The sequence below is a fragment of the Tamandua tetradactyla genome, chromosome 4 (genome assembly GCF_023851605.1).
Source record: "Tamandua tetradactyla isolate mTamTet1 chromosome 4, mTamTet1.pri, whole genome shotgun sequence".
Taxonomy (NCBI): domain Eukaryota; kingdom Metazoa; phylum Chordata; class Mammalia; order Pilosa; family Myrmecophagidae; genus Tamandua; species Tamandua tetradactyla.
This window is the reverse complement of record NC_135330.1, coordinates 196,964,157-196,990,625: the sequence shown is the minus strand read 5'-3', so window position 1 is coordinate 196,990,625 and position 26,469 is coordinate 196,964,157. Positions and strand designations below refer to the sequence as shown.

At 43.8% G+C, this 26,469-nt stretch overlaps 1 protein-coding gene across 9 annotated transcripts in view; it reads right to left on the bottom strand.

Annotated features, from left to right (window-relative positions):
* FRY (FRY microtubule binding protein) overlaps positions 1-26,469 on the bottom strand; it is a 396,935-nt gene that overhangs the window by 172,219 nt on the left and 198,247 nt on the right. For 8 of the 9 annotated variants that reach the window (XM_077158984.1, XM_077158986.1, XM_077158985.1 and 5 more), the window contains one exon: positions 17,973-18,172. In XM_077158984.1, coding sequence (XP_077015099.1) covers positions 17,973-18,092 — 120 coding nt within the window. In that variant the 5' untranslated portion in view covers positions 18,093-18,172. Of the gene's footprint in view, positions 1-17,972; positions 18,173-20,148; positions 20,742-26,469 lie in introns of those variants that run through there. The other variant, XM_077158983.1, reaches the window with a different exon arrangement.

The following is a 26,469-nucleotide window of genomic DNA, read 5'->3' as shown; positions in this document are numbered from 1 at the left end:
CCAACTGGGTGGGAGTGCTAATCAGGGCGCGAGTTCATGCTTACACATTGTCACAGACATGTGAAGGGGGCACCACGGTCCAAGCTCACTTTCTCTGGTAAGCAAAGGTGATATAAGTAGTCGATATACGCAAACGTCAAGTCCATGAGTCAAGAGCTTGGGTTTGGCATCTCAATAAAATAACATAAACTTACATTAAGTTTTCCTTACCAATTTTTTTTTGTATGCTGGGGGGGGTCACATTTCATTCTTTTTCCATGTGAGTATCCCATTACTGCAGCACCATTTGTTGAATTTTTGTTTTGCTTGTTTGTTTGTTTTTTGGGAAGAGCATGGACTGGGACTCAAACCCGGGTCTGCCACATGGCAGCTGAGAATTCTACCACTGAACCACCCTCGCACCCTCTCCTTACCGATTTTTACACAAATATGTTCACTCAATTATTTTCTTTGAAGGCCTAGTTCAAATGTCACCTCCAAGACTAAGTCTCTCCCTGATTCTCCCTGGCAGAGTCACCTGTTAGTTGCCACCAGGCACCGTGATTGCCTCTCGTCTTGTCAGCCTGTCCACCACATCATAAGCTCTCCGACCCCAACTACGTAGGTGGGACTCATCAGGGTTTGCTGAATGACGGTATATCCCTGGGAACTTGGAGAAGCAAGTTCACATCTGAGTGTTACCAAGATTAACTATGCATCAGTAGAGATTTGGTCAATGGCACCGGACTGAAGAGTAGAGCTGGGGAAGAGAATGTCATGTTGGCAGAAAAATACAGGAAAAAGGAAGCAAGGAAGGAAGGAGAGAGGAGGAGAGGAGGGAAGCCAACTTGCTCCAGCCTAGAAGAGAGGGCGTGTGACTCCAGGGCACAGGTCGGTGATGCTGAGGTCCACTGGAGGAAAGAGAAGCCTGAGATTGGCTCTGCTGGAGAGTCTTCTGAAGACCACCCACTACACAACTCCAAGGTCTGCGAGAACCCTAGGTCTGCACATTCCAGAGATTCCGTTTCTCAAAGACCATTAAATAAGGAGGAGAGCAAAAATAACGCAGAATAAACAATGGGTATTTAAAGAACAAGTGGAAACAGGCTCAAAATAATGGTATTATTTATCAAATAAGAACAGTGTACTTATGCTTTTCTATTTTTCTTCGTTCTATATTTTGGTGCAATTTTATTTATTTACTGAAGGTTCATTAGTTGAATTTGGAACTTGGAAGTTCGCAGTTGTCCAGAGCTGGGAGATCTAAGTCCATGACTTTATTTACCCAGAAGTTCCAACTTATTGAGTGAACGTGATCAAGAGAGGATCTGGGGAAACCCCACACAGTGGGAAATCCAGGCATTAAGCATCAATGACTGCTAACAGTCCCCCCCCCCCCGCCAAAAAAAAGAGAGAAAACTAGACAGTGAGTTTCTTCTGATGGAAAAAAAAACTAATGATGAAATAGTCTTAGCAAAACAAAACAAAACAAAACAAAACAAAACCTGAATTTGATCAAGCCTTTACATCTAATTCCCAGTTTTTAGAAGAGGAAGATGTTTCCCACACCACAGGGCTGCAATCAGCAAACTCTAAACTGAAGGAAGGTGCAAGGAAAAAAAAAAAAAGTTTCTCAACAAATACATCACAAGGAAAGAAAAAAGAAATAGAGGGAAATCCTACTGATTTTTTTTAAAGACCATTGGAATGTGCGGATCTTATAAGGATTCTGACTCAATCTGTCAAAGTATGATGTTCATGAGACAGCTGGAAACGTGGACATTTCATGGATATCTGATGATGTTAAGGAATTATTGTTACTTTTTTTTAGGTGTGGTGACGGTATTGCAGTTTTGTCTAAAAGGAATCTTACTGCTTTAAAGATACGCACTGAAATACTTAAAGATGAAATGACACGATTCCTGGTGTTTTCTTCAAATGATATTGGGGGGTGGGGTGTTCGGGGAGCATGCAACAGATCGGCCATGAGCTGACAACTGCTGCAGGTGATGCATCGCTGGGTTCATGACGCAGTTCTTCCACTTTAGCACATGCTGGAAATTCTCAGTATAAAAACAGAACATTAACACAATTCAGGACATTGTGGTAAAAACTATCTTACAATGTCTCACTTTTCAAGATGGTATAAGCCACTTATTAAAACTTATTTGATAGCATTTTTGTCTCCTCCTGAAGCAGCCACAGCAGGAGCCACTCTCCATTTCTACCCAGTTACAGACAGAGTCTGGGGGCCAGCATCTCGCCTGCTGTGAGAGTGGAGATTTTGTTCTCAGCTTGCATAGTGGACTTTTCTTTGGACTCGCTTCCCCCTGTATCAAAGAGTACTGCTGTCTGAGGCGACTTTCTCCTGTCATGCAGAATCCTGTAGGGGTTTCAACATTTCCATCGGAAAGAGCAAGGTCCCTGCGTGTGCTTCTCACACCTTGACGGGTTCCAACTCTCCCTGCTCTCGCCCTAAGAAAATACAGACTCTAAAAGCTCTCTGTGCCCACAAATCCCTAAAAGGGCAGAGGAGGGCCGTTGATACCCATCTACATTCTGCACAATTTCTGTGTGCAGGAGCTAAATTTTCATCTCTCAGTCTTAACCCCAGACCTCTCTGCAATCTCAAGAGGAAGAAGCGAAGGCCAAATGTGAGGGCACAGAAGTTTAGGGAGGGCCTCACAGAGCTAAAGCGTGTTGCATCGCAGGATTCACAGGATACAGGGGCTCTTTTCATAAATCACTTTCTACTTCAAACTTTTTCATGGCCTAAACAAAACTCTAAGCCTGCCCCTCACAGGGAGTGCTTCACTAATCTAGAAAGTTCCAAACCATTACTACCCTCGGGGATATTTTCATAAACATGTTTAACCTAGAAATGAACACTGTACTTAATGTGGAACTATTTGCTTAAAAAAAATCATCAACCTTGCTAAAGACGCTATTTTAATGTCTCTTAACTATTTTAACAGTCACTAAAATCGGGACTTGGGAATATGAGAGATCTGAGCTTGAGCCCTCGGTCCCTCATTTACCACATATGAACTTGACTCAACCTCAGTGCCCTTTCCTGTAAAATGGGAATAAATAACACAACCCACCACACAGAACCGAAAGATAAAGGGCATAAAGTACTCAGTGACTGGCAGTCATTATTGCTAAAAGTCCTTTTAACATCATTACTACTGGAATTAGATAAGATTAACATGTGTAAACTCAGCAAATTCAGGAGGTGAAATTCCTGCGACAGTATACCCACTCCCACAAACATTAATTAAAGCTTTAATTTTCGCTTCCTAGAAGCTTCCAAGAGTAACTAGAAAGTCATGTTACAGAAGATAGGGGAAAAAATCATAAAGGGTAATTGCTTTTCTCTCTTTAAAAAAAAAAACCTAACTAAATTCTTCCAAGAAATTTAATTCAATATATAATTTAGATGAAACCTTTTAATTTAATAGTGGGGTGGCTATAAAAACATCCAAGTTAAAAACAAACTTCTTGAGACTTGAAACTACAGTGGGTTTCATTATAAGAACGTTTCTGTATAAATGATTGAGGGTCTGATGGCATCTCAGTGAAATTTAGGATGTAAATGTCTGGCCCCAGGGACTTAGAAAGACTCCTGTCTGAACTTCTCCACCTGCGATCTGAACCCAAGGGGAGCTGGGCAGGGACGCGGGCCACCCCTCTCCTCAGCCAGGGGCCGAGGCTGATGAAATGTCCTCGATGCATCTCATCCTGTTGCAACATCACACATGGCCGGTGTCCTGCCTCAGCGCAACCCAGAGGGAAACAAGGCTCAGAACGTCCCCACGTCCGGCAGCTGGCTCTCTCTTCAGATCCTCTTTGTGCCACTTTGACTCAACTTTGGAAACAGATGAAGGGATAAGCCTGGGGACTGACCTCTGCCCTCTTCTCCCGGAATGCAGCACCGACATCAGGGGCCATCAAGAACCCGGCAACCTAAAGTGTCTCGAAGATGCCCCCCAGTCAGCCTGATTTCCTGTGCAATCACTGAACTCTCAGGAAGCCTGAGGCCCCTCAGCCTGCCTCAGTTTGTCCACAGGTAAACGTGCACATCACACATGACGTTGTGACAAGGCTCCTAATCAGAACCCGAGACTGCTGGTTAGGGATCCTCCGAGGTCCAGGCAGGTGACCAGCCCCTCTACATGGAAGAAACTGTATTTCCCTTTTACTCCACTCAGTTATTAAAAGGAATGTTCTTCAACACCACAATGCATGCTGGTTTCCACCCAAAATATTTGGGGGAGAAAAAAACATCATCAAGAGAACGCTGTGGAGACAATCTCAAGTCAGTTAAAGGAACTAGCAAGTAGACCCTGCTGGGTACCCGATGACATGAAACGTGAAGGGAAGTGTAAATCTAGAAGCAAGAATATTTTGACATCTTTTTATTTTCTCCTGAAACTTTGGAGATAATGTATCATGCTTACATCTGGTTTTACATATTTCAGCAAAGCCTATCTCCCTGCCAAATTTAACAATCCGAATATAAATCCATCATTTGAATAGTGGAGGGGAAACTTCAATTAAATTTGGCTACATAATTAATCTGTTTTAAGTGAACAAAAGAGCAGCTCTCACAGGCAAAGATTTTTTTTTTTAACTACAGCAGCTACCTAGAAGATGTGACATCATCTCCACTCCTTGGTTGCATTCTCTTTTGTTGGTATTTTCATAATTTCGGTCCCAAAGTAGCCCACCAAGGCATGCCAAGGCCACCCATGGGTGCGCCCCTCCCTTGTGGACTGGCCTTGTCCACCTCTGGGACCTCCCTGCAGCCGCCCCTCCTGCTCTCCCCCTCCTGGCTCCTTCTCTGGGCCCTGACCCTGCTGATATCTCTCTCCCCTCAGTGCCTTCCTCGTTCCCCGACTCAGCCCCCTGTTTTCTAGGCCATGCAGAGGCAGGGCCACACCCCCCTGCCTTCTCGTCCCCTCATCTCCCTTCCACCACCTGCAATCTGGTTTCTTTTTCTCACCACTAAAGGCCCCAGGGACTTTCCAAACGGCAAATCCAGTGGCCAGTGGCCAGTACTCTCCTTTCTGTCACTTCCCTCCGAGGCCGTGGGGGGGTCAGAGCCGGGTACATGGCGGCTGCTACTCCAGGGACCGCCTCGTTCCTGCTGGCATCGCGCACACCCAGGGTGGCCCCAAACCCTCTGCTGGCCCAAGTGCGCGCCAGCGGTGAGCGAGCACCCCAGGCCCTGCGCTCCTGTCCCCAGGAAGGGAAGCGCCCGGCGCATGAGCCCACGAGGGACACGAGGCTGAGGAGCCCAGCGGCCTGGCTGCCATCCTCACCAGGGTGGAAGCCGCAAACTGGGCAGCGGCGGCTGGAGGGAGCGTGTGGAGGTGGTGCGGGGGCGGTGCGGGACCACTGTAGAGGTGGTGCGGGGGCGGTGCGGGACCACTGCAGGGGTGGTGCGGGGGCGGTGCGGGACCACTGCAGGGGTGGTGCGGGGGCGGTGCGGGACCACTGCAGGGGTGGTGCGGGACCACTGCAGGGGTGGTGCGGGGGCGGTGCGGGACCACTGCAGGGGTGGTGTGGGGGTGGTGTGGGCGCGGTGCTGGAGCTGCCCAGGGCGCCCTCGCAGCCGCCCAGACGCTGGGTGCCCAGGTCTCCAAGGTGGCCGTGGTGCGGGGGTCTGCATGTGTCACCGGACTGCACATTTAAAACTGGCGCGGTTACTGCGTGCGTGGACGACACGTCTGTAAATGTGCATCTGAAATAACACTCTGCACTGAATGGACGAGACCGGGACTTGCTAGGCGCAGGAAGAAGGGCCTGTCGCTGCCCTGGGGACCCCGAGGCTTAGAGAAGCGGAGACGCTGTGCTGGGGACAGGCGGGCACGGCACTCCCGACCCACTGGGGGGACCCCAGGATGGGAGCTTCTGGCTGCCGGGATGGGAAGGAGTGACCGAGCGCTGTCCATCTGTGGGACCCCAAGCGGAGCTTGGGGGGGGGCGTGGCCAGCCTGGTAGTGGGGTGGCACGAGGGGTGACTTCCCTTCTGCTTGAAGTTCTGCAGTCCGCTAGCACCTTGAGTTTTTATTTTCTATGTGAGCTGAAGAGGCAATATCACTGGCAGCTTCTTCAAGGTTATCTTTATACAGTATTTATTACCTACTCAAATGCATGTAGAAAAAAATCCTCAGTTGAAACTTAATCCAATTACTTTGAGAAAAATAAAGTTTTGATTTTCTGGAAAAATAAAGGGAAAATTCCATTGGGTAAAGAATCGAAAAATGAGTGAATTGGAATCTACGTATTCAAGTGAAAATACGACTCTCCCTTTTAAAGTGCTATTAAAATGCAATATATAATGTTCTGGAATTACATGGTGGTGATGGGTGAACAACTTTGTGAATACCCCAAAACCACTGATTTGCGTGCTTTAATAAGGTGAATTTTACAGCATGTGAATTATATCCAAATGAAAAAATGCAATACATACATTTGAGGTTGACCAAAAGTACTTAAAAGTTAAAGCACCTGACTTTTTATTTGGAGTCTCTGATTTCTGGGCACAGCTACCAAATCATCTTGTGGCGCCTTCTAGAACACCCCAGGCCTGGCTTCCCTCAGCCTACATGATTACAACTTATGAATGGGGTAGAAATTCCCAAAGAAATGAAAAATGTCATGAGATGGGATAACATATCTTAAGAAATCCTTTCAGTTGTAAAGTACTCTGTGTGCGTGAACGACTATAAAAATACCTAAGAAAACATAAGCTATTATTATTGCTAGCAAGACCTACTGAAATCAAGACTTATGCTTGATTATACTTATACTGCTATAATGCTACTGTGAAGATTACCTGCTTCCTAAGACTGCATTAATGACTTCAGGGAATATCAAAAGGCAAAATGCAGTATGGGAACACAGCAGCAGTATATAGAAGTGACTTAAGGAACAGGCCTACAGGACTCAGTCCTATGTCATATTCGATTGGCCTTTTCTGTCACTCTAAAAATACAATGATATTTATTAAATGATCCAATTTTATATTAAAAAAATATATTTTTGTCTCCACGTATAGTAAAAAGAAGAATGTAATCAGCAAGACCTAGACTGAAATCATTTGAGGAATGATTTCCTCAGCTTGCTTGTATATTCTCAAAGAGGGAAACTTTGATAATCTTCTCACAATGTCACTGGATGTAAAAATTATAGCCTTAGGGGAAGTTTTGGCTCACATATGTTCCTAGAATGGAAGTTAGAAGATAAAACATGGGACAGGCGGTTTATAGTACAAGTATAAGACTGTTCTTTCATGAACTATAACAAATGTCTGACATTAGTAGGGGGTATTAATGATAGGATGGTATAGAGGACAAAATTATACCTAAAGTAAACTACGGACTATACTTAACAGGACTATTTTAATACTCTGTCATCAACTGTAACAAAGGTACCACACTAATGCAAAGTGCCAGCTATAGGGGGTATATGGGAACCTGTAGTTTTCACATGATTTTTGTCTGTAAAATCACAACTTCTGTATTATAAAAAAAAAAATTTAAGACATTATGCTAAGTGAAAGAAATCAGACACAAAGGACTACATATTGCATGATTACATTATGTAAAATGTAAATATATACACATCTATGCAGACAGAAATAGATTAGTGGGGAAAAAATCATGGCCTTATCCACAGATAAACTGAATTAGATAGTATTAAATTGAAGTACTAAGCCCTTTGATAGATTTTATTGCTTTATGATACTTTTCAAATGTTTTGATAAAAGGCTCAATCAAACCTTTACTATTGTGGTACATTAAATTTCATTTCACAGCTGCAAAAGTCTATTAGGAGCCACAGAAGACATACTTTTCATGTACCCAAGCATCTTTTTAATAAAGAAAACAAACAGTGCACAGAAAAATGGAAGTTTGGGAGCCCATTTGAATGAGCACCTTTATTAGGGAGCTAAGTGAATCCCTCTAGCCACCATCTCTGGTTTTGGTGACTGACAATGCTTTGTTTCTCAGTTAGGGTGAGTTTTCAGGTTTTGGGAGGATGACTTTGTAGATTAAGTAAGAAGCAGGCTGATATGCTTTGCTAAGAAATGGCTATTGTTAAATCTATCCATCTATCTATCTATAAATACCTTGGAAAATAAGCTTGTGTTTTGTCAAGTGGAACATAAATATCCCTCATCTGACCAAAACTATTCCTTGGCCTCCCCACAGGACAGCACTGCTTTGATTCCATAACTACACTTAACAGGGAACTAAATTTAGAAATCATTTTTATTCTCTTTATGTTTCCCTTATTAGGTTTGTTGAAGCCATCAGAGCCTCTGTTTAAAGAGGGTTTTGGCCCCAACTGAGTTGACTGTCCTTCTGGGAAGACGACTTGAATCCGCAGTGCAGAGAGGCATTACGGCCAGCGCTCCTGCTATTTATTTACACTTCCTTCGTCAAACAGACACGGGACACTTGCTTAGTGTAGGAAGGCGGGAGCACACGACTCGTGCAGAAAAATCACCAACTTGTGAGTCTGGGCATGACGAAGTATTGTCATGAAATATCACATGGTTAAGCACAGCGAATGGCTGTAAGGCTATGAGCATGATTAATTATAACAGGCTTTATGAAGGGCCACCATAATTAGAGGCAGTTCTGTACTTTGGTGAGGGTAGCAGGACTTCCTAATCCACAAAGTCCTCAAAGATTAAAAAGGCTTGAGATTAGAGGATCTTCTCCAGTACTGGATACTTTCTGATACCTAGAAGTCCACAAACAGCTGTGGTATCTCAAGGGGTGAAACCCAAGAGTATGGCTGAGGGTTCCATCTCTATGCGGGCCAGAGGGGAATCAGCGATTTTATAACTACAAACAGACCGTTTCCAAACCTTGGTCTATTACCTCTCATCAGATTTGGCCTAAAATCACAAAAGGAAGCTGGGGTGAGTGTGCATTTCACTTGCCAAATCCTTGTTTACTTAAAGCCACAATCAGATTCATTGAAATGACGAGAGCTCAACAAAACACGGCTTGTTGGTGGGGGGCCACCCTGGTCAGTAGGTCAACACACAGTGTCTTGCATAACTTCAGGGTTAACTGGAGAGTCATCCTGCTGCCAGCCCTTTCGCAGCAGCATCAGGAGGAACTAGAAGCCCGACATGCAGGGCAAGGAATAAAGGCATGCCAACAGATGTTACTCTGGGAACCAAGAGCATTAGAGTGCTGTAATGCTGTCATGAAAGAACCGCCCGGCCGTTCGATACTTGTGCCAGCTGGCCATGACTGCATTTGCGCAGGCTTGGTCTTAAGGCATGACATATTTCATTATAGGCTCCTGCTGTGTGGTGCAATAGCTCGGCATCCTGGATTCTTCAAAGACTTTGCACTCCCCCCCAAGTATTCTCTGTTACTTTTAGTTTACTTTTAATCTTATTTTAAAATAGCAAGCCCCTTAATTGCTTCTTAATTGCTGGCAAACCAGCTAGATCATGTTCTGTTTTTGTAAGCCTCCATTGCAGTATGACACAGTTATCCCACGCATGTACTATCACGGCGTCCATCACCCCATACCTGGGCTCCACACTCAACACAACGGTGATGTCTGAAAGAGCCTGCCCACATCTTGTCCACTGACTATTTCATGAGCACAGGCTACCGAGGCTCAAGCAATCCCAATAATAACTGTGTTTTTAAAATCCACAGTATTATAGGAAGTTGACCACTGCTTTCTCACTGTGTCGTGGCCTCTGCTAAAGGCCAAGATGAAAGTGAGAAGGTGTTCTTCTTCTGAAGCCAAGCAGATCTGTTCCTTTTTCCAGGATTCAATCAAAGTTGAAAGAGAATAAATTACTTGCTTTCTGAGTAACTCTTTGTCAGGCTAGCTAAAATTTCTTCTTCTTCCTGTTGACATTTTATGCAGCTCAATTGTAGACAGAGATGAAATCTCGGGACCAATACCTGATTTACCTCCACTTAAGCTCCTCAAAGGACAATGGAAGATTAAACCAATGTAGATTCACGAAGATTTGTAAGCCTGGAGATGTACAGAGTTAATGCTCACAGTTTATTTGCCATATGCATTAGAGCTAAAACCGAGCCTGACTGCTATCATTTTATAGGAGAGAGAACAGCCATGGGTCACAGTTAAATGACTTTTCCAGAAACACAGGCTAGTGGCCGGGCTGTGACAAGAGACCAAGTTTCTTGCATACTGGCCAAGTTATAGGGAGGACGATGGCCAAAAGAAACAGCCTGAGAGGTACGTATGAAAATGCTGGAAATTCTGTGAGTGTGCTTTACTTGGTTGAATGACCCAGCCTATCACACTTTGGTCCACTTGGGCTCCCGAGTGACTCGGCACTAACTAACTGTTCCTATTTGTCTCCAGGACTCCTACTCTCAAGAACCTGTGAAATGTCCTCACTGCCTTTGAAAACCATTCAAGGTGGATTGGTCTCAGTGCCTATGTCCTCGTGACTCCCACCTGGGTGTATCTTCAACATTTTGCAGGAGATACAGTGAGAAGGTGGTGCTGTCTTTTCTTGGGTACTTTCATTTGTTTGCCTCTGTCACCTCTTAGAGCACATGTCCCCAAGGGGCCCAGACCAGGTCTGCTTAAACCAGCTTTGGCTCTGCCTCCCTGTGCACGGAGACAGAGCTGAGGACAACCATCTGACAGTAAAGATGAGTGGTAAAGCCCTGCTCCAGCCTCCGCTTCCTGCGAGTGAACACAAAGAATGGAAGCACCAGGCTGACTTCTGAAGAAATACACCAGATGATCTAGTTGGTGGCTTCCAACTCCCCAACGATGGTGATGACCACGATGATGATGACAGCGATGACTGAGCACCTAGCGGGAGCTAGAGATTACATCAGTTGCTCCACATTCATGGCCTCTGACCCAGTCAACCACGGGAGCTACACACAGGGCTCCCATTTTGCAAATGACTGGCTGGCTTGAGGCCACACAACACTAAAAAGAGAGACTCAGAACCTGATCTGCTTGAATGAAAGGTCAATTTGCGCTTTTTGCTTTCTGTCTTCTTGTCCGTTAAATCTACAAGGCCAACATTACGGGAGTTCTCAAATTTTGAAAAACTGGAGGGTTTGGTGTTTGGAAAAGAATTTCTTGAGAAGGTAGTTGCCTATGACTAGTGACAGATGTTGTACAAAGAGAGAGGTGCATGGATAATGAGAGTGTATATTCTGAGACTCCATGTCCAACTGCTAAGAGTCAACCTGTCTCTGCTTCACATATTGTTTGGGGGGGGGTGGTGAGGCAGGGGGGTGAGAGGAGTGAGCAGATGACTACATCAATGATTAATGAGGGATCCTTAGATGCCCCAAGGCAGGAATGAGAATCAATGGCTCTTGTACTCAGCATTTTGTAGGGCTTCCATCTGCCAAGTACAAAGGAGAGAACAAAAGCCATTATTATCAGTTTAGAGGCTGGCAAGATGACTCTTGGAAAAACAGGAGAACTTCTTACAAAGACATTCCTTTCAAGCTACCATATTAATGTTTTATTCATTCATTCATATACTCATCCATTCAAGAAATATTTCCTATCTACTATGTGTAATGCATGTTCTAGACATGTGGGATGGTGACAAGGTGAATTAGATACAGGTCTTGCCTCCAAGTAGCTTATGGATTCGTAGAGTGTTTCTCCATCTTAAAAAAAAAAAAACAGAAAACTTTAACCCCCTTAAAACCTATAACATACTCTGATATCTTCTGTTCTAGACTATTTTTTTCATTAAAAGCGTTTAAATGTTGGTCTTTATTCATTAAACGGGTAACAGATTACACGGTGAAAAACACTGGCCTAGTAGAAGAGGTAAGACAAGTACATAAATACTCTATTGCAATGAAGATAGCACAATTTGCTTAAGAAAAATGATGTGGCAGATCAGAGAGATTTACAGATGTGTTCACCTCTGTGTAACTTTCAAGAGGTAGCAGGGAGGAAATCTAGTAAACTGTTTTGGATGATGCGGTCTTTGGGTTGGCCTTGGGAGACTGGCAGGATGAGGGTTGAGTGGCCTTCCAGGAAGAGGGCACAGCAGGAATAAAAGCATGGTGGTGGAAAAGTACAGAATTGTAACCTCAAGTCCATAAAGGTGGGTGGTGGAAATTAGATGGCTTGTGCCTAAATTAAGGGGTGAAAGAATGTGAAATGAAGATTTTTCAGCAAGGGAATGAAAGGGACATTCTCTTTTTATGGAATAGTTCATCAGATAGGACCAGAGTAGGAAGAATTGATCATAGACCCCTCACTCTTCCTTTAATTCACCTTGGGGATGTCCTGCCTTGCCCTGGGAACTTTTTTTTACATACCAGCCCCACAGTACAAAGGTCCAGCATGGTCCTATCTGCCTGAGAGGCAAACGAGAATTCTGCAGAGGACACAGGCAGGATTATGACTAAGAGAATGCCAAATCTTATGAGCTACAAACACTTAGGAACGCAGAATGGAATACAGCATTTAAAAAAAATGTAAAAAGGAGTTCACAGGAAAAGAAAAAGAAAAGCAAACATCAGGTGGAGATGAGCTGACATGTGGTGCCCAGGGAGAGGACATTACTTTGGAGGCTTTGTTTTATAGTTGACTTGGGGCAGAAAGCCAAGCTGTCAAACTGGTGAGGGAGGAAACTGCAACTGAGATACCTACACAAAGTCTAAACCCAAATAAATAGTGAAATGACAGACTAGGGGGAACCCAGTCTCCACCTGGGTGCTAGGTAAAAACAACAAAAGATCAGCCCTGAGAATTCGAAACTCCATGCCCAATTCTTGTATTGGCTTGGGAAATCATCTGCCAGTTACATAAACTCTGAAGCTGAGAAATTAACAATATTCTTGCCATGTGCAATATGCTTAATTACCATAATCCATATCACAGACTTGAAAATCCTGAGGCAAGAGGAAGAAACAACCATAAAACTATCCTGGAGAACACTCCCACAGCCTTGGCTGCAAGGAAAACTCACATAAAAATAAGCCCCACTGAAGAACTCACAAGAAAAAATTCCAAAATACATAAAGAAACAATCCACAAGAGTTAGCACACACAACAAACAGATGTATAGGCTCCTAAATATTGTTATAATAGAAGAATAATCGAAAAGAGGATATAAAATATATGTTTAAGGTCATTAAGGACAGACAAAGATGATAAACTTTAAAAAGAAATAAAAACCAACGAGAAAAAACTAAATAGATTTTAAAAGGGAAGCAAATAGCGCTTCTAGAAATGTAAAAAATAGTTATCAAAGTTCTCCAAGGACAGGACAGACAACAGATTAGATGCAGACTGAGAAAATATTAATAAATTGGAAGATAGACCTAAGAGAATTACTCAGAATGTAGCAGAGAAAGGTGAAGAGGTAGAAATGATGGAAGAAGGGCAATATAGCATGAGAAGGTCCAAAAAACATCTAATAGGAGTGCCAGAAAAGGAGAATAGGAAAGTAGAAATGACAACATTCAAATAATGAATGGCTAAAAATTCTCTAGAAATAATGAAAGATAACACATACTCAAATCAAGAATTATGAGATACAAGTATGGCAGAGTACTGAGTAGAAAGGACCATAATCCAAAATCGGTGTTGGTGAGCCATGACTTCTATTATACATGCAAGAAACTGGTATAGATAAGGGATAAAGAAAAGTAGCTACTGTTTCTATTAATTATCCCTGCAAAAACCAACATGCAGGCTAGTTCTTTAGCCCCCCCCCCCCCCCCATGAAATCTCAGACAAGTTCAGATTGGCCACACCTTAACTGATAGCATCAAAGAACTGATAACATCTAAGGACTGTTAGGACTTGCAAATGTCTTTGTGGGGTGCCTGGCTCCATCCACTGCAAGCACTTCCAAGTGCCAAAGCATTGTGCTTAACCTATAAGGTTGGTTTCTATAAGAAGCAGACTGAGATGAAGTTAGGGGTGCAAAAGTTTATTCAGTTTAACACCTCTGCAAAGAAAAGGGAAGAAGCAGAAGGAATTGGGCAGGGACCCCATGAGACAGTGAAGCAGAGCAGACAGCGTCCAACAGCCCAGCCAGGAGCTCTAAGCAAAGAGCACACTGTAGAGGAGTCTGCATTGGGCAGAAATAGCCAGGCTCCAATACCAGAGCCTTGCTCAATCGTGGCCTCAGGGCCACCCTGAGGAGACTGGATTAAAAGCTAAGACAATCTCTGACGAAGCCGACAGCTGGAGGCCACAGTCCTCCCAGATGATCATCAAGTGCTTACTTTAAGGGGAATCTGGGTGGAGCATCTCTGTCTGCCACAAATCCTCTAGCATGTCTGTCATAACCATAAAATAATTGCCCTTGCTGTACTTTCAGTCATTAAAAAAAGAATCTCAAACAGGAAGACAAAAATAAATCGACACCAGAACACAGCGCAGTGAAATCGCAGGACACGGAACACAAAGGGAAAACCTCGAACAGCAAACGGAGAGAAGTAAACAACTGACGAAGAGATGACAGACCAACCAAAGACTTTTTAACAGCCATGATACACACAACACAATGGGATAATATCTTCAAGAGTCAAGAGGGAAAATAAATATCAGTTGAGGATTCTTGTCCCGGCCATTCCATCAGTGATGGTGAGAGGGAAATAAAGACATTTCAGATGAACAAGCCTGGGAGATTCACCACCCACTGACTCTAACTTAAAGAACTAAAAACAGACGCACTTTGGGAGGAAGAAAATGCAGAACAGGGTGAGGGAGGGGAGTGCAAGAAGGAAAGGTATCCATTATTTTATTTTTTTGTACTTTCATGTGTTTCCAAATAAAAATATATCAACAGGATACACATGACCCCATTTAGTTTGTTTAGGACACTCTTCTTGGGAAGCTAAAATAATGGAGACACCAGACAAGAGCAAATGCTATGAAACAACAGAAACAGAAGAAAATTACTCACTTACCTGTCAATATTCAGGAATTTAACCTCAGCATATTTTAGCTACAAAGAATCAAACTTGTTGACTCAGTGAAAGATGCTTACAAAGAAAAACAACCTAAAATTTGATTTAGGTAGAACTTTTTTGTTGCTTGTCCCCTTTTTCCCTTAAAGTGAGCTATTTGGATACTGTAAAATTATAAATGAAAGTTTAAAACTTTAACTTAATATTGTATATAAGCTATCCCACACAGTTTAACTGGTGTGGAATTCTGAAGGAGTCAGTCTTTTAAAAATAAAACTGAAAAATAAAGATACATGAGTATCCCCATAAATAACAAATCTATATTTCCAAATTGAAATTTTTGAAAATTACCTTTATCACCCCCATAAAAATCTATTACATTAAAGATAAAAGAATAGAATTTTGTTATTTAATACAAACCCACATAAATTCAGGGTTTTAAGAGGTTTAATATCTTCCTAAAAGAAGCTAATTCAGCAAGAGAAATAGTAGGAGGTACTTATTAGAATCCACTTTAAATATACTATATATACATCAAAAATAACACTCTTTGTTATGGCTACAGGATGAGATGCCAAATGCACATCTACATTTTTAGAATGGAACAGCAAATTATCAAATCCATTTGGATTCACTGTCCCCTGAGAAAGCAAATATAGGGACAAAAAAATTACCAAGCACTTTTTCAGCAGACAAGAATGAATATGGCACACAAGCCTACGTCACTGCCGAAAAATGGAAGGAGGCTGACTCAAGTTACAGGAGAGTCCTGTGCTGATTTGTTTTAAGAAGTTAGAGGAGGCATCTTCCTGGCTGTAAAGAGGCTTACAAAGACCACCGGCCACCCGAGGTCACTGTGAAGGTTAAAGGAAACAGCAGATTAAGCACAATGCTTTGGCACCTGGAAGTGCTTGCGGTGGATGGAGCCAGGCACCGCACAAAGACATGTGCAGGTCCTAACAGTCCTTAGATGTTATCAGTTCTTTGATGCTATCAGTTAAGGTGTGGCCAACCTGAATCAGGGAGGGCCTTGACAGAATCTGACTGGAGGCTTCTAGGCACAGGACATGGGGACACAGTGGAGAGGAGACAGACAGCCATGTGACAGAGGCAGAGGCTGAGCTGGGGCCGCCAGCCAGCACCAGGAGGCTGCAGACTTTGCAGAAAGCATGGCCTGCTGACACTTTGGTTCCAGACTTCCAGCCTCCAAGGCTGAGACAAAAAATTCCTGTTGTTTAAGCCGATCAGCCTGTGGCAGCAGTTACAACATTCCTGGCAACTAAGACAGCCCTCAGCAAATAAATAAGTAAATATTAGCCATTATTAGTAGGAACATTAATACGATAAATAAAACAACATGAGCAAATGGAAGAAAAGTACTGTACCAAGGCTTAATTTAAATGATTTAAACTGCAAAACCAAGAAACATTTTCCATACTAAGAAATCTGAATTTTAAAAGATAATCTCCACTGGTCTAATAAAAATCCTAAAGCACCAAGTCTGTAACTTCCAGGTAACCACACAGTTCATAAATGTTTTTGAATTTTGATTCCCAAACTCTGAGCTGTGATTCTTGCAAAGGTCATTTTTAGAGACTTGCACTGTCTGTGCCTATGTGAGTAGCTGTGATTCCGTAAAGCACACTCACATCATTTTCTCCATGGCCCCATGTTCCCCACAGGAGGCGCGTCACACTGAATTCCTTTCCTTTTCGCCCCATCATGGTCAGAAAACAAGTAATCGGAATCTACCAACTGGATTTCCTTCCTCCCTGGTGTCCTTTAGAGGTTTGACACGCTGTCTTTAGAGCACTGGTTGAGCAATGAACGTGGCCTTGAACAGGCCTTCTTTTCTAACAGAAACATCTGCAAAGAAAGGCATGGGCGTCCAAGGACACCCTCTGTCTAATAGAGGACCTAAAGGCAGGGGAGCTGAGAACTCCATTTTCCCACTTTCTAACGTGGTGCTTCTGGACTCTTCACCGAAAAGAGTCCCCAGTAATATGGCAACGGAACCCCATTGCACAAGCATTCTCACACCGGTGGGCCAGGCCTGCCCACGCTGGAAGGCTGTGCATTTGTTTTTGTTTATGTTTAAAACGGACCAAAGGTGCATGCTCACAGCAGAGACTCTGAACACCACTGTCCCGTGACTGTTACTTCTTTTTTTTTTTTTCTAACCAGGTTGTTCATATTTGGGAAAGGTCTTTAAAATTTTAACATATTACTTTTGTAAGCAGCCACATTACTGAATTATTTTATTTCTGAAACTTTCACAGGCAATTCTCTGGGTTTTCCAGATAAAAAATTATACCTCTTTTCTAATCCTTTGTATCAATGAGGCAGGACTTCACCACCACAAAATGTTAAATAGTGATAGGGGAGTACAACGGTCCTGTTTCCAACTCTCTTGGGAATGCTCCTACTGTTTAAGTATGATTCTCATTTCTGAGGTTTTAACTGCATTAAGGATTTTTCTATTTATATCTATATTATTACATTTATTTATGCCTATTTTCCTAGTTAAAACAACAACAGAAAAGACAGTTTCTTCAGAAGACCTTTTGGTGTCTAATAGATTGTTCTCACAGTTTTCCTTCTCTGAAATATCAATTGAGTTAAATATATGAATAGACTGCTTAATATTGAGTCACCCTTGCATTCCTAGTTTTATTTGTTAAGTATGACTTGGTTACCATGAAGAATGATAAAAAAAAAAAAAAATATGATACCTATTAAATCACAATTGTTAGGTTTTTTTACTTAGTGATTGTTACTTACTGTTGAATTGCGCCCCTCAGCCCTAACCACAGCAGGGCAGGCACCCCAAGCTGAGTGTGCCAGACTGCTGCGAAGCCCTCAGACCTTCATTTTCCCTTTTCCTTTACATTCAAGAAATCGAGCTACTATCTGTTAAAAACCACTTACGGGATCACAAAAACCATTGGAAATTAGGAGCAAAGCAGTCCCTCTTTCGGAGAGCAATTAAGCCCACTGCACTCCGAGGGAAGAAGGACCTGGGAAGGGTGGCTCCCTGGCACAACTCACCAGGGGCTCTGCCATGATGGCGTGGACCTTGCGCTCAGCCTGTGTGGTGAAGTTGACAAACAGGCTCTTGAGGACGTATTCTCCGGGTTTGCTGTCGGGGTCCACGCTGATGGGGAGCATGGTCGGGGGGCCCTTCTCCCGCGGCGTGCCAGGGGCAGGCGGAACCGGGGGCTTGATGTAACCGTTGCCAATAGGAGAAGCTGAAAAACAGAGCAGATATTCTTACTGGCTGAGAAGAGCCCGGCACGACGCAGATCGGCTGTGTTAACCATAAAAGATGTGAATCAGATCGAGGGAGTCACGTTTAATCTCACAACCTGCCCTCCTACTTAGCAATGGCGTCAGAGTTCAGTTGTGTAGCTTCCACTGAGTTTGTGCTGCACAATATCTGGAAGCTCAGAATACTTCTGTCACCACATTGCTTTAGGGAACTTATTGTTTTGTAATAGTTTTGTTGAGGAATCTTCACACACATACGGTCCGTCCATAGTACACAATCAGAGGCTCAACAATATCACCGCGTAGTTGTGTGTTCATCACACGATCAATTGCATCACTCCAGAAAAAGAAATGAAAAAAGAAAAAACTCATTTACGTTCCATGCCCCTTAACCGTCTCTCGCATTGACCACTAGTATTTCAATCTATCCAATTATTTTTTACCCTTATCTCCCCCATTATTTATTTATTTTTAATCCTTACTTTTTTATTCAATTGTCCATATCCTGGATAAAGGGAGCATGAGACACAAGGTTTTACAATCACAGAGTCACACTGTAAAAGCTTTATAGTTATACAATCACCTTCAAGAATCAAGGCTGCTGGAACACAGCTCAACAGTTTCAGGTACTTCCCTCCAGTCACTCCCCTACACCGTAAACTAAAAAGGGAAATCTATAGCATGCATAAGAATAACCTCCAGGAAAACCTCTCAACTCTGTTTGAAATCTCTCAGCCACTGACACTTTAGTTTGTCTCATTTCTCTCCTCCCCCTTTTGGTCAAGAAAGCTTTCTCAGTCCCACGATAGCCGGGTCACGGCTCATCCCGGGAGTTCTGTCCCATGTTGCCAAGGAGATTTTAGGTAAATTATTTTTGCAAGCCCATATTACAGCTGATAAATCCCGTAACGTTTAAGATGTTTTTGACTTTTTTTTATGCTCCAGGTAAATGAACTAAGAAAACGCATCTAGAAAACGGTGATTTCTTGCTCAGGTTTCCCTAATGGCCAGGAGAGCTGTGCTTCCTCTGCCTCATTTGAATAATGAAAAAGGCCCCGGAGCCAACACCTTCCAGAGGCTCCGACAACTCACCGTCAGCAGCCTGGCTGGTCTCGCTCCAGAAGGAGGTGTATTTTGTGAAAGACAGAAGACCCAGGCGGTGCTCCCAGGGTGGGTTAACTTTTCCCTCGCCCCACCCCTTCTTTGGGTGCCCATCACCGTCCTCTAGAGAGTGGGGAGACTGCTGCCTTGGATTAGACCCCGAGCGAGAGGCCACCCTTCAGGGGGCAAGTCGGGCCAGTCTAGGTAACCCTTTTAACTAGACAGTCACTAAAACAAGTATATATGCTTTTTGTCCCTAATTACAAATTCCATGTCTCTCCATTTTCTACTATACTTTGACATATTAAATTCAAAACACACCATCCCCCTTCACCCAAGTACTGTGAAAAGGTCAGTTATCCATACCCAGCGAAAGAAACGCAAGAGGAAGTGGGCTTAGATAGCAATGCCAGGCTGCTGAGAACAGGATAACAGAATGCAGACTTTAAAAGGACGACAGCACGGGGGTGGGCGAGCACACACAGAGGATTAAGGAAAAGACTAAAGACAAGACGTGGCTTTCTGATTTTACCACTGGATGGGACAGCAAGACAAGGATGGTGGGGAAACAAAGGTACAGAGTTCCCCACGCCAGCTGCAAACTCTCCTCAAATCCACAAATACATTTAAGGCTTCTTTCATCTTCTTTCTATCCCCAATCAAATTCCAAGGGAGCCATTCTTTATATTACTGAATTACAAATATGTCCTCGATGGCATTTGCCCTCCCCCTTCACAAGCCCCTTCCCCACGGACTGATTCAGCCCCACACCTAGTTGTAGTGCCCTTGACATGTGGGACATCTTTACAGACCGGAGCCTTAACGCATACAGACAAAATCAAGTGTGTATTATTACATCTTCTCTCCACTCTCATGAGCTCTACCCTAGTTCGGGCCCTTGGGAATTGCGGACTGCATTTTGTCCATGTGTTGTACCCAAACGGTCTCTCCTCAGCATGGCTGTCATAACACTCTTCTGCTGAAATTTTCAAGGGCTCTCACTGCTGTCACGTCAAGTGTCAAACACGTGGGCCTGGTGTTGAGGATGTTCCAGGGTCTGCCTCTGTCCTGGAGGCTCTCGTTCTCTCCTGCTGCTCCTTCTGTGCTTCTCCGGCCAGCTACCCTTCTCTTGGTTCAGAGCCGCCTCTGGTCTCGTTTCTGTAAAGCCTGCCTACAAACCTTGTGCTGGTTTGACTCTGCTGTGGTCCCCAGAAAAGCCATGTCCTGTAATCCTCATTCAGTGTTGCTGGGTGGGACCTTTGTGATTGTTCCCATGGAGATGTGACCCACCCAATTATGGGTGGTAACTTTTGATGAGGTGGCTTCCACGGAGATGTGTCCCCACCCATTCAAGGAGCCCTTTAGGGGGGAACCATTTTGGGAAAACCGACAGGGCCACAAGAACTATGACAACCACATAGCGAGAGACCTTTGGAGACGAAGGAAAAGGCCTGCGGAGGAGCTTCATGAAACAAGCAGCCTGGAGAGAAAGCAAGTAGATGTCACCATGTTCACCATGTGTCTTTCCAGTTGAGAGAGAAACCCTGAACTTCATTGGCCCTTCCTGAGTGAAGGTAATCTCTTATTGGTGCCTTAATCTGGACATTTTCACTACTTTAGAACGAAACTTGCAACTGAATAAATTCCTGTTTTAAAAGCTGTTCTGTTTCTGGTATAGCATATTCCAGCAGCTAGCAAACTGGAAAAAAACCTCCTGATAAACTTGTCTTTCAAGATTTAAACATTAACTCATACTGTCTGGTGTTTCTTAACCCATGCCATTTGGTATTTTGCTTTGTCTTTTACATCCTTCACTATCTAAGAAAGGGAATAATATCGCTGAAAGATATTTTCTCAGTATGTCAAGGATATCATACCATAGGAATGGATGCTGGAACAGAGAAACCTCTTGCAAAATCCATTTGCAGGACAATTTACTTGGTCATCTTTGGTTTTCCACAGGATTTAATCCACTTCTAGAAGACAGCAATTAATTATGCTGCTGTAGTACATAATTGTAAGACCAGCTCCATAATTATAAGATTCTGGGGCCTAAAAATCCTAAGAAGAACAAAAGCATTTTATGGGCGTGCCCTCAGGCAGCCCTTTGCAAAATGGCATTTTGAACCAGGTAGCAGAACGTCAGATACTTGCTTATCTCTCCAACCAATCTTAAAAGGCCAAAGTGCCAGTTCATTGCCATCCTAGAACATAATACCCATTGTTCCTTCAAAGCCAGGCATTTTTGTGAGTGCAAAAGTCTATGTGATAGCTTCCATCGGCCAGCAGTGTCCTAGCCCAGCCGAGCCCTGGGCTAGGGCAGAAAATGACTCCAGGGGACTCTGGCAATCATTCTGAGCTCCCAACACAGATCAGCCTGTGCAGATGGAGAGGCCATGAGAGTTAACGGGTATGTGTCCTTGAACTAGATCCAATCCTATTTCAGTAATCCCTCTCCATCCTAACGTAATAAATGCATAACAAATCCTAGCCTTCCACCAGGGTGAGTGTCAAAACTAAACATTCTGACATGGCATCTGTCAGCTATTTGGTGACATGAGCTATCTGGAATATAGTTGAGAACCAGGAAGTAAATGCTCCCTGGGAGTCAAAATTGAGTCACAAGGCTCCCGATCAATCCAAACGTTAGAACACTCCCATGAGAAAAACCATCAAATCCTCCCCTCCGACCTGCTTACTCCTAATTTACACTTAATTAAGACTGTCTAAGTTCACAAGTCCAGAGACAGAAAATCATCAGGAGAATTATAATTATAAAGAGGTGTGATATACCTATAGGAAAAACACTAACTGCAAGAGAAGAAACAATGTTGCAAGAACTTCAAAGTGCAGCAGGCTGAAGCCTTGTAGGACAGGAGTCTCGGACTGCAACACATCTCCTGGGCTTGAGAGTTTCAATCCCTCCATTCAGCCTGTTGTCACAGTTAAGCCTTATAAGGACACTCTGTGTCCCATGGAAAGGTTCAAAGAAGTCTGATGTGTAGTTGTGTATTTCAGAAGGTAGAGAAAGGAGTGATAAATTTCCAGAAGGTTTCTATTAAAAATGACAAAACTAAAAAAAGTTTTGGTGTATAACAGGGTAAACGCTCAGGTTTCCAAAGAATTTAACTCTTAAGAATTCACTCTGTTTTTTCATGTCTGACTTCTAAATGAAATTTATTTTTGATTTGAAAACAGCCGAACTTAGGCTCCATTCTTAGCTTTGCAAACGAGGGCAGCTACTGTTTGAATCTATTCCTCTCCCCGTGGAGGGATGTCCTTCTTCCCAGCGGCACAAGCAGAGTCGCCCCATCCTTCAAGGGACAGTACGACATGACCACCTCCACTTGCTGAGTCTGGGCCCTGCCGCCCCGGTTTCCATGGCAATGAGCACGTGCAGTCTCCAGCAGCCCCCAGCTGCTTCCCGAGGCTCAGCGTTCTCCTGACGCTGCGTCTCCAGGATGGACAGGTCCTTATGGCAAAAGGGTCCTCACAGGCCATCTTTTCTCATCTTCCCCATCTAAATATTCATGGATGGAACAATTTTTATTTTGCTGTTTTAACAACTTCTCCTTTTAAAATTTCTTGCATGTGATGAATTCTCAGCTTCACGTTAATCTCTCCTTTCCTTAGCCATCCCAACTTTCTATTTTCTCATAGCAGCTCAATTTCCCTAGGAGGCCATCTGAACAAGAGCTGCAGCTGTTTCCTTCTGTGGGTGGGGTAGACAGCCGGCTGAGGACAGGGGCAGTGCTTTCACATGGGTCTCTGATAACAGAAGCCTTTCGAAATGTGCTTTTTACTTATATTTTCTGATTTACATTCTAATCTTGGATTGAACACATTCCCATTTTTGTTCAACCCTTCTTTTGTCTTCAGTGGGTTTTGTTGATGTTGATTTATTATTTTTATTCCAAATCCTGTTTCTATTTAGTTTGCTTGATGGTTTTAGGCAGTGCTTTCCCTCCTTCACTGGGTCCCTGTCTCTTATATCAGGCAAGGTCCATTCCCTAACCTATAAGAAGCTGGTCTCAGGCTTTGGAGTCATATTCATTTCTTCTTTCCTGGGTGTCTTCCTGACAGCAAATGACACCCTTTTAAATATGGTTTCTCTATTTTTTTTTCCTTGAGTAATAGTTCAGCTTTTAGGCTGTTTGCTCTTAGTTAGCTAAGGTAACAACAGTTTCCCTAAGTTACCACCATTTCTAGGAATTAATGACAGACACCTGAACAACTCATCATGCCGCTACATTTTAGTAGGATACTGAAAGGAAAGGAAGGCTAACACAGCTATGTATAGTACAACGGGGCCGGAAAGCAGTGCTATTATTATTATTTTTCTCAGTTAGATTTTCACAGAAGTGATACCATCATTCATTCACTCATTCATTTCGACAAACACTTACTTGCTGGGTGCCCAGCTTCTGAGCGCTGGTCTAAGGCGATGGGAGGCAGCAGTGAAGAGAGGGGTAAGAGGGACCTTACCTCTGCTCAGGCAGGAGCAGCCATGAGCGATTTCATGGTATGCACACACGCGCACACACACACGTGCACGCGCACACACACACACACACACACAATCTGTCAGACTGCAATAAGTTCTAAGAGAAGCAGGAAAACCTAACCAGGATGATAAGGCACCCGTTGTCTCTCGGCTCCCTCCCCGGGCCCGCCCTGTGTCCCTGGATCAGTTCGGGGAGGGGGAAGGGTCTTCACCAGCCTGGGCGGGGGGGGGGGGCATGAATCAAAACGCCAGTGGATACAAGGCGTCTCCACCTCCCTTGACACAGTCCACAGCTGAGAAAAGAGGCCCTCTCCCCGCATTTTCACCACCTTCCAAAGACACGGGCCTTGAGCCAGTTCTTCAATCTCCCTCCCCCCAGCTGCTTTTCAGATGCGCCCATTGCTGAAAGCTAACCCTGAACATTTGAAACAAAAAATGGGCTCCCTTTTTAAAGTGTTCCTGAGACTCTCAACAGTGGCCTTTCAGAGTGGGAAGGCTCCCCGGAGCTGGTGGTAGAAACCATGGGCCACCGGTCTGCGCCCACCCACTCCCCTTCCCTGAGGTCACGGCCGTCTCAGCCTTAGCCCAGGAGCCAATCTGTTGGCTGACTTTGCTAGCAGCTGGACAGACATGATTCTTCCTGCCAGATCTCAGCACCTCATTCATTTTGTGGGTTCGGAGGGTGAGCCCCGTTAGTAAACAAAAGCTCAGGTCCTTCTCTAGGGCCATCCAAGCTTTTTCCCTCCCTAATCCCGGCTTTCCCATAAGAACTTCATTCTGTCCACTGGCATTACGGGAATATTTTATGAAACATAAACCAGGGATGACGCAGCTACTGTGAAAACATGTCACACTGTGTATAGAGCAACAATAAACAGTCCACTAATGCATTTAGGAGGGTGCTTAAGAAGTGGCATTTCAGAAGCCACCACAGAGTATACTCAAAATGACCAGAAACCTTAAAAGCCCTGCAACATCACTTAGGATGAAAAAAGCAAACCCTGTCAAACATGATGGGAATGTTTCTTTTCCTCTGAAGAATATTAAGAAATGGAAAATGTTGGGATAAGAAGAAACAATTCATTTAAGAAGGAAAAGTATTTCTTAACAAAGAGATGGATGAGTCTTACTTTTTATATGTTTCAAAATTGGTCAAGAAAAAAATATCAGGTGAAAATTACCCAGAAACAACTTTTGCCCTGGATGAAAAATATTGTCAATGACACATTAATTTCTGCTTAATCAATTTCCATAAAAATCTGATGATATGAAATGTTCTTCTGATTTTTGTTGGTTAAGGACATGCCTCTTTTCTCCTACACTATTTAGTTCTCCTAGCCCTACAGTTCTCAAATTCTGCTCCTTAAGTATCAGAGGCCACAAGGCATGCCTAGGAATGGTGAGATACGGTGCTAGGCGCATGGTGATTTGTCGCTCTAATGCTGAAGCAAACCGCAGAAAGCCCTATCGCCCCTTACAGGTGAGACCTTACAAGTGAGACCACGTGGATTCACGGAGGCCAAGTGACTCGCCCAAGGCCACCGACCGGGTGACACGGGATCTGAGCCCAGGTCTGCTCCCCAGGCATCCTGTGACCTCCACATCACACCGCCTTTTAAAACAAGTCCACTTGCTTTCGATAAAGGCGACAGGGGGATGCCAAATTAAAATGCTCCCGTTTGGAGAATGAGGTTTCCTGTAGATTAGTACGGGCGGTTATTTTCTGGGAGGATGAGTACAATCTCAGGCCAGGGAGGGCCCTGCCGCCAGGGTGCTGCCCTCTTGGATTTAAATGCATCTTTAAGCCATCAGATGGAATTTGGGAGAGGCCAGGGGTACAAGAAAGAGTCAAGACGTGAGGCCCATTAGAATATGTGAAATCTGATTAACGGAACACCTTAGAAAGGTCTAGAGTCTATTCTTTCCTAGATACACCGATGATACGATCTTTAGCTGGCTGCTGACCTAAGAGAGCAAACACACTTCACGCTGGCTTCAATGGTGACCCCTCAAAACCACTTTTATCTTTGGTCTCCCAGAGACTGAATACCCTGGCGAGAGTGAAGCAGTTCAATAAGAGAAAGTTAGCACAGAGTCACGGCCCTATTTTCCTTCTCTCTTCCTCTGCTATCCGTATTTTGTCTTAGAGAAATGGCAGCAACAGCTCAGTGATTTCCTTTACAAACGCCTGCCATCTGCTAAGACACAAGTATGTGGACTTTCCCCTGATTTCCAAAGTAGGTGCTGTCATGAGAGCCTGGAAGAACGCTGCCAAGATCCATGAGCAAAGGAAGATGAGGTTACACTGACATTTCAAGGTCCTTTCTCACCGAAAGGAGATTGAATAGCTGTAGAGGCAAGATAGTCCTGAATTTCAGCTTGGTCTTTTCCCCAACAGAAATGACAAACAACTTTCATTTACCTGTCCCCAGCTGGCCCTCCCCCTTCCTTCTCTCCAGTTTCTCTTCCTTTTTCTTTTCTTTCTCTTCTTGCTCATTTTATGTAGCAAAATCTCATTAGTTTGACCTCTATTAATTAAAAATGTGGGATAACGTGGACAAGGCTTTGTAGGTTTTGGTTAACTTGGAAGAAAGGCTCGCTGAGCTGCAGTGAAATCAGTGGCTCTCAGGATTGCAGCAGCAGACCTCCTGGCAAGCGGCTGGCTGGTCTGGG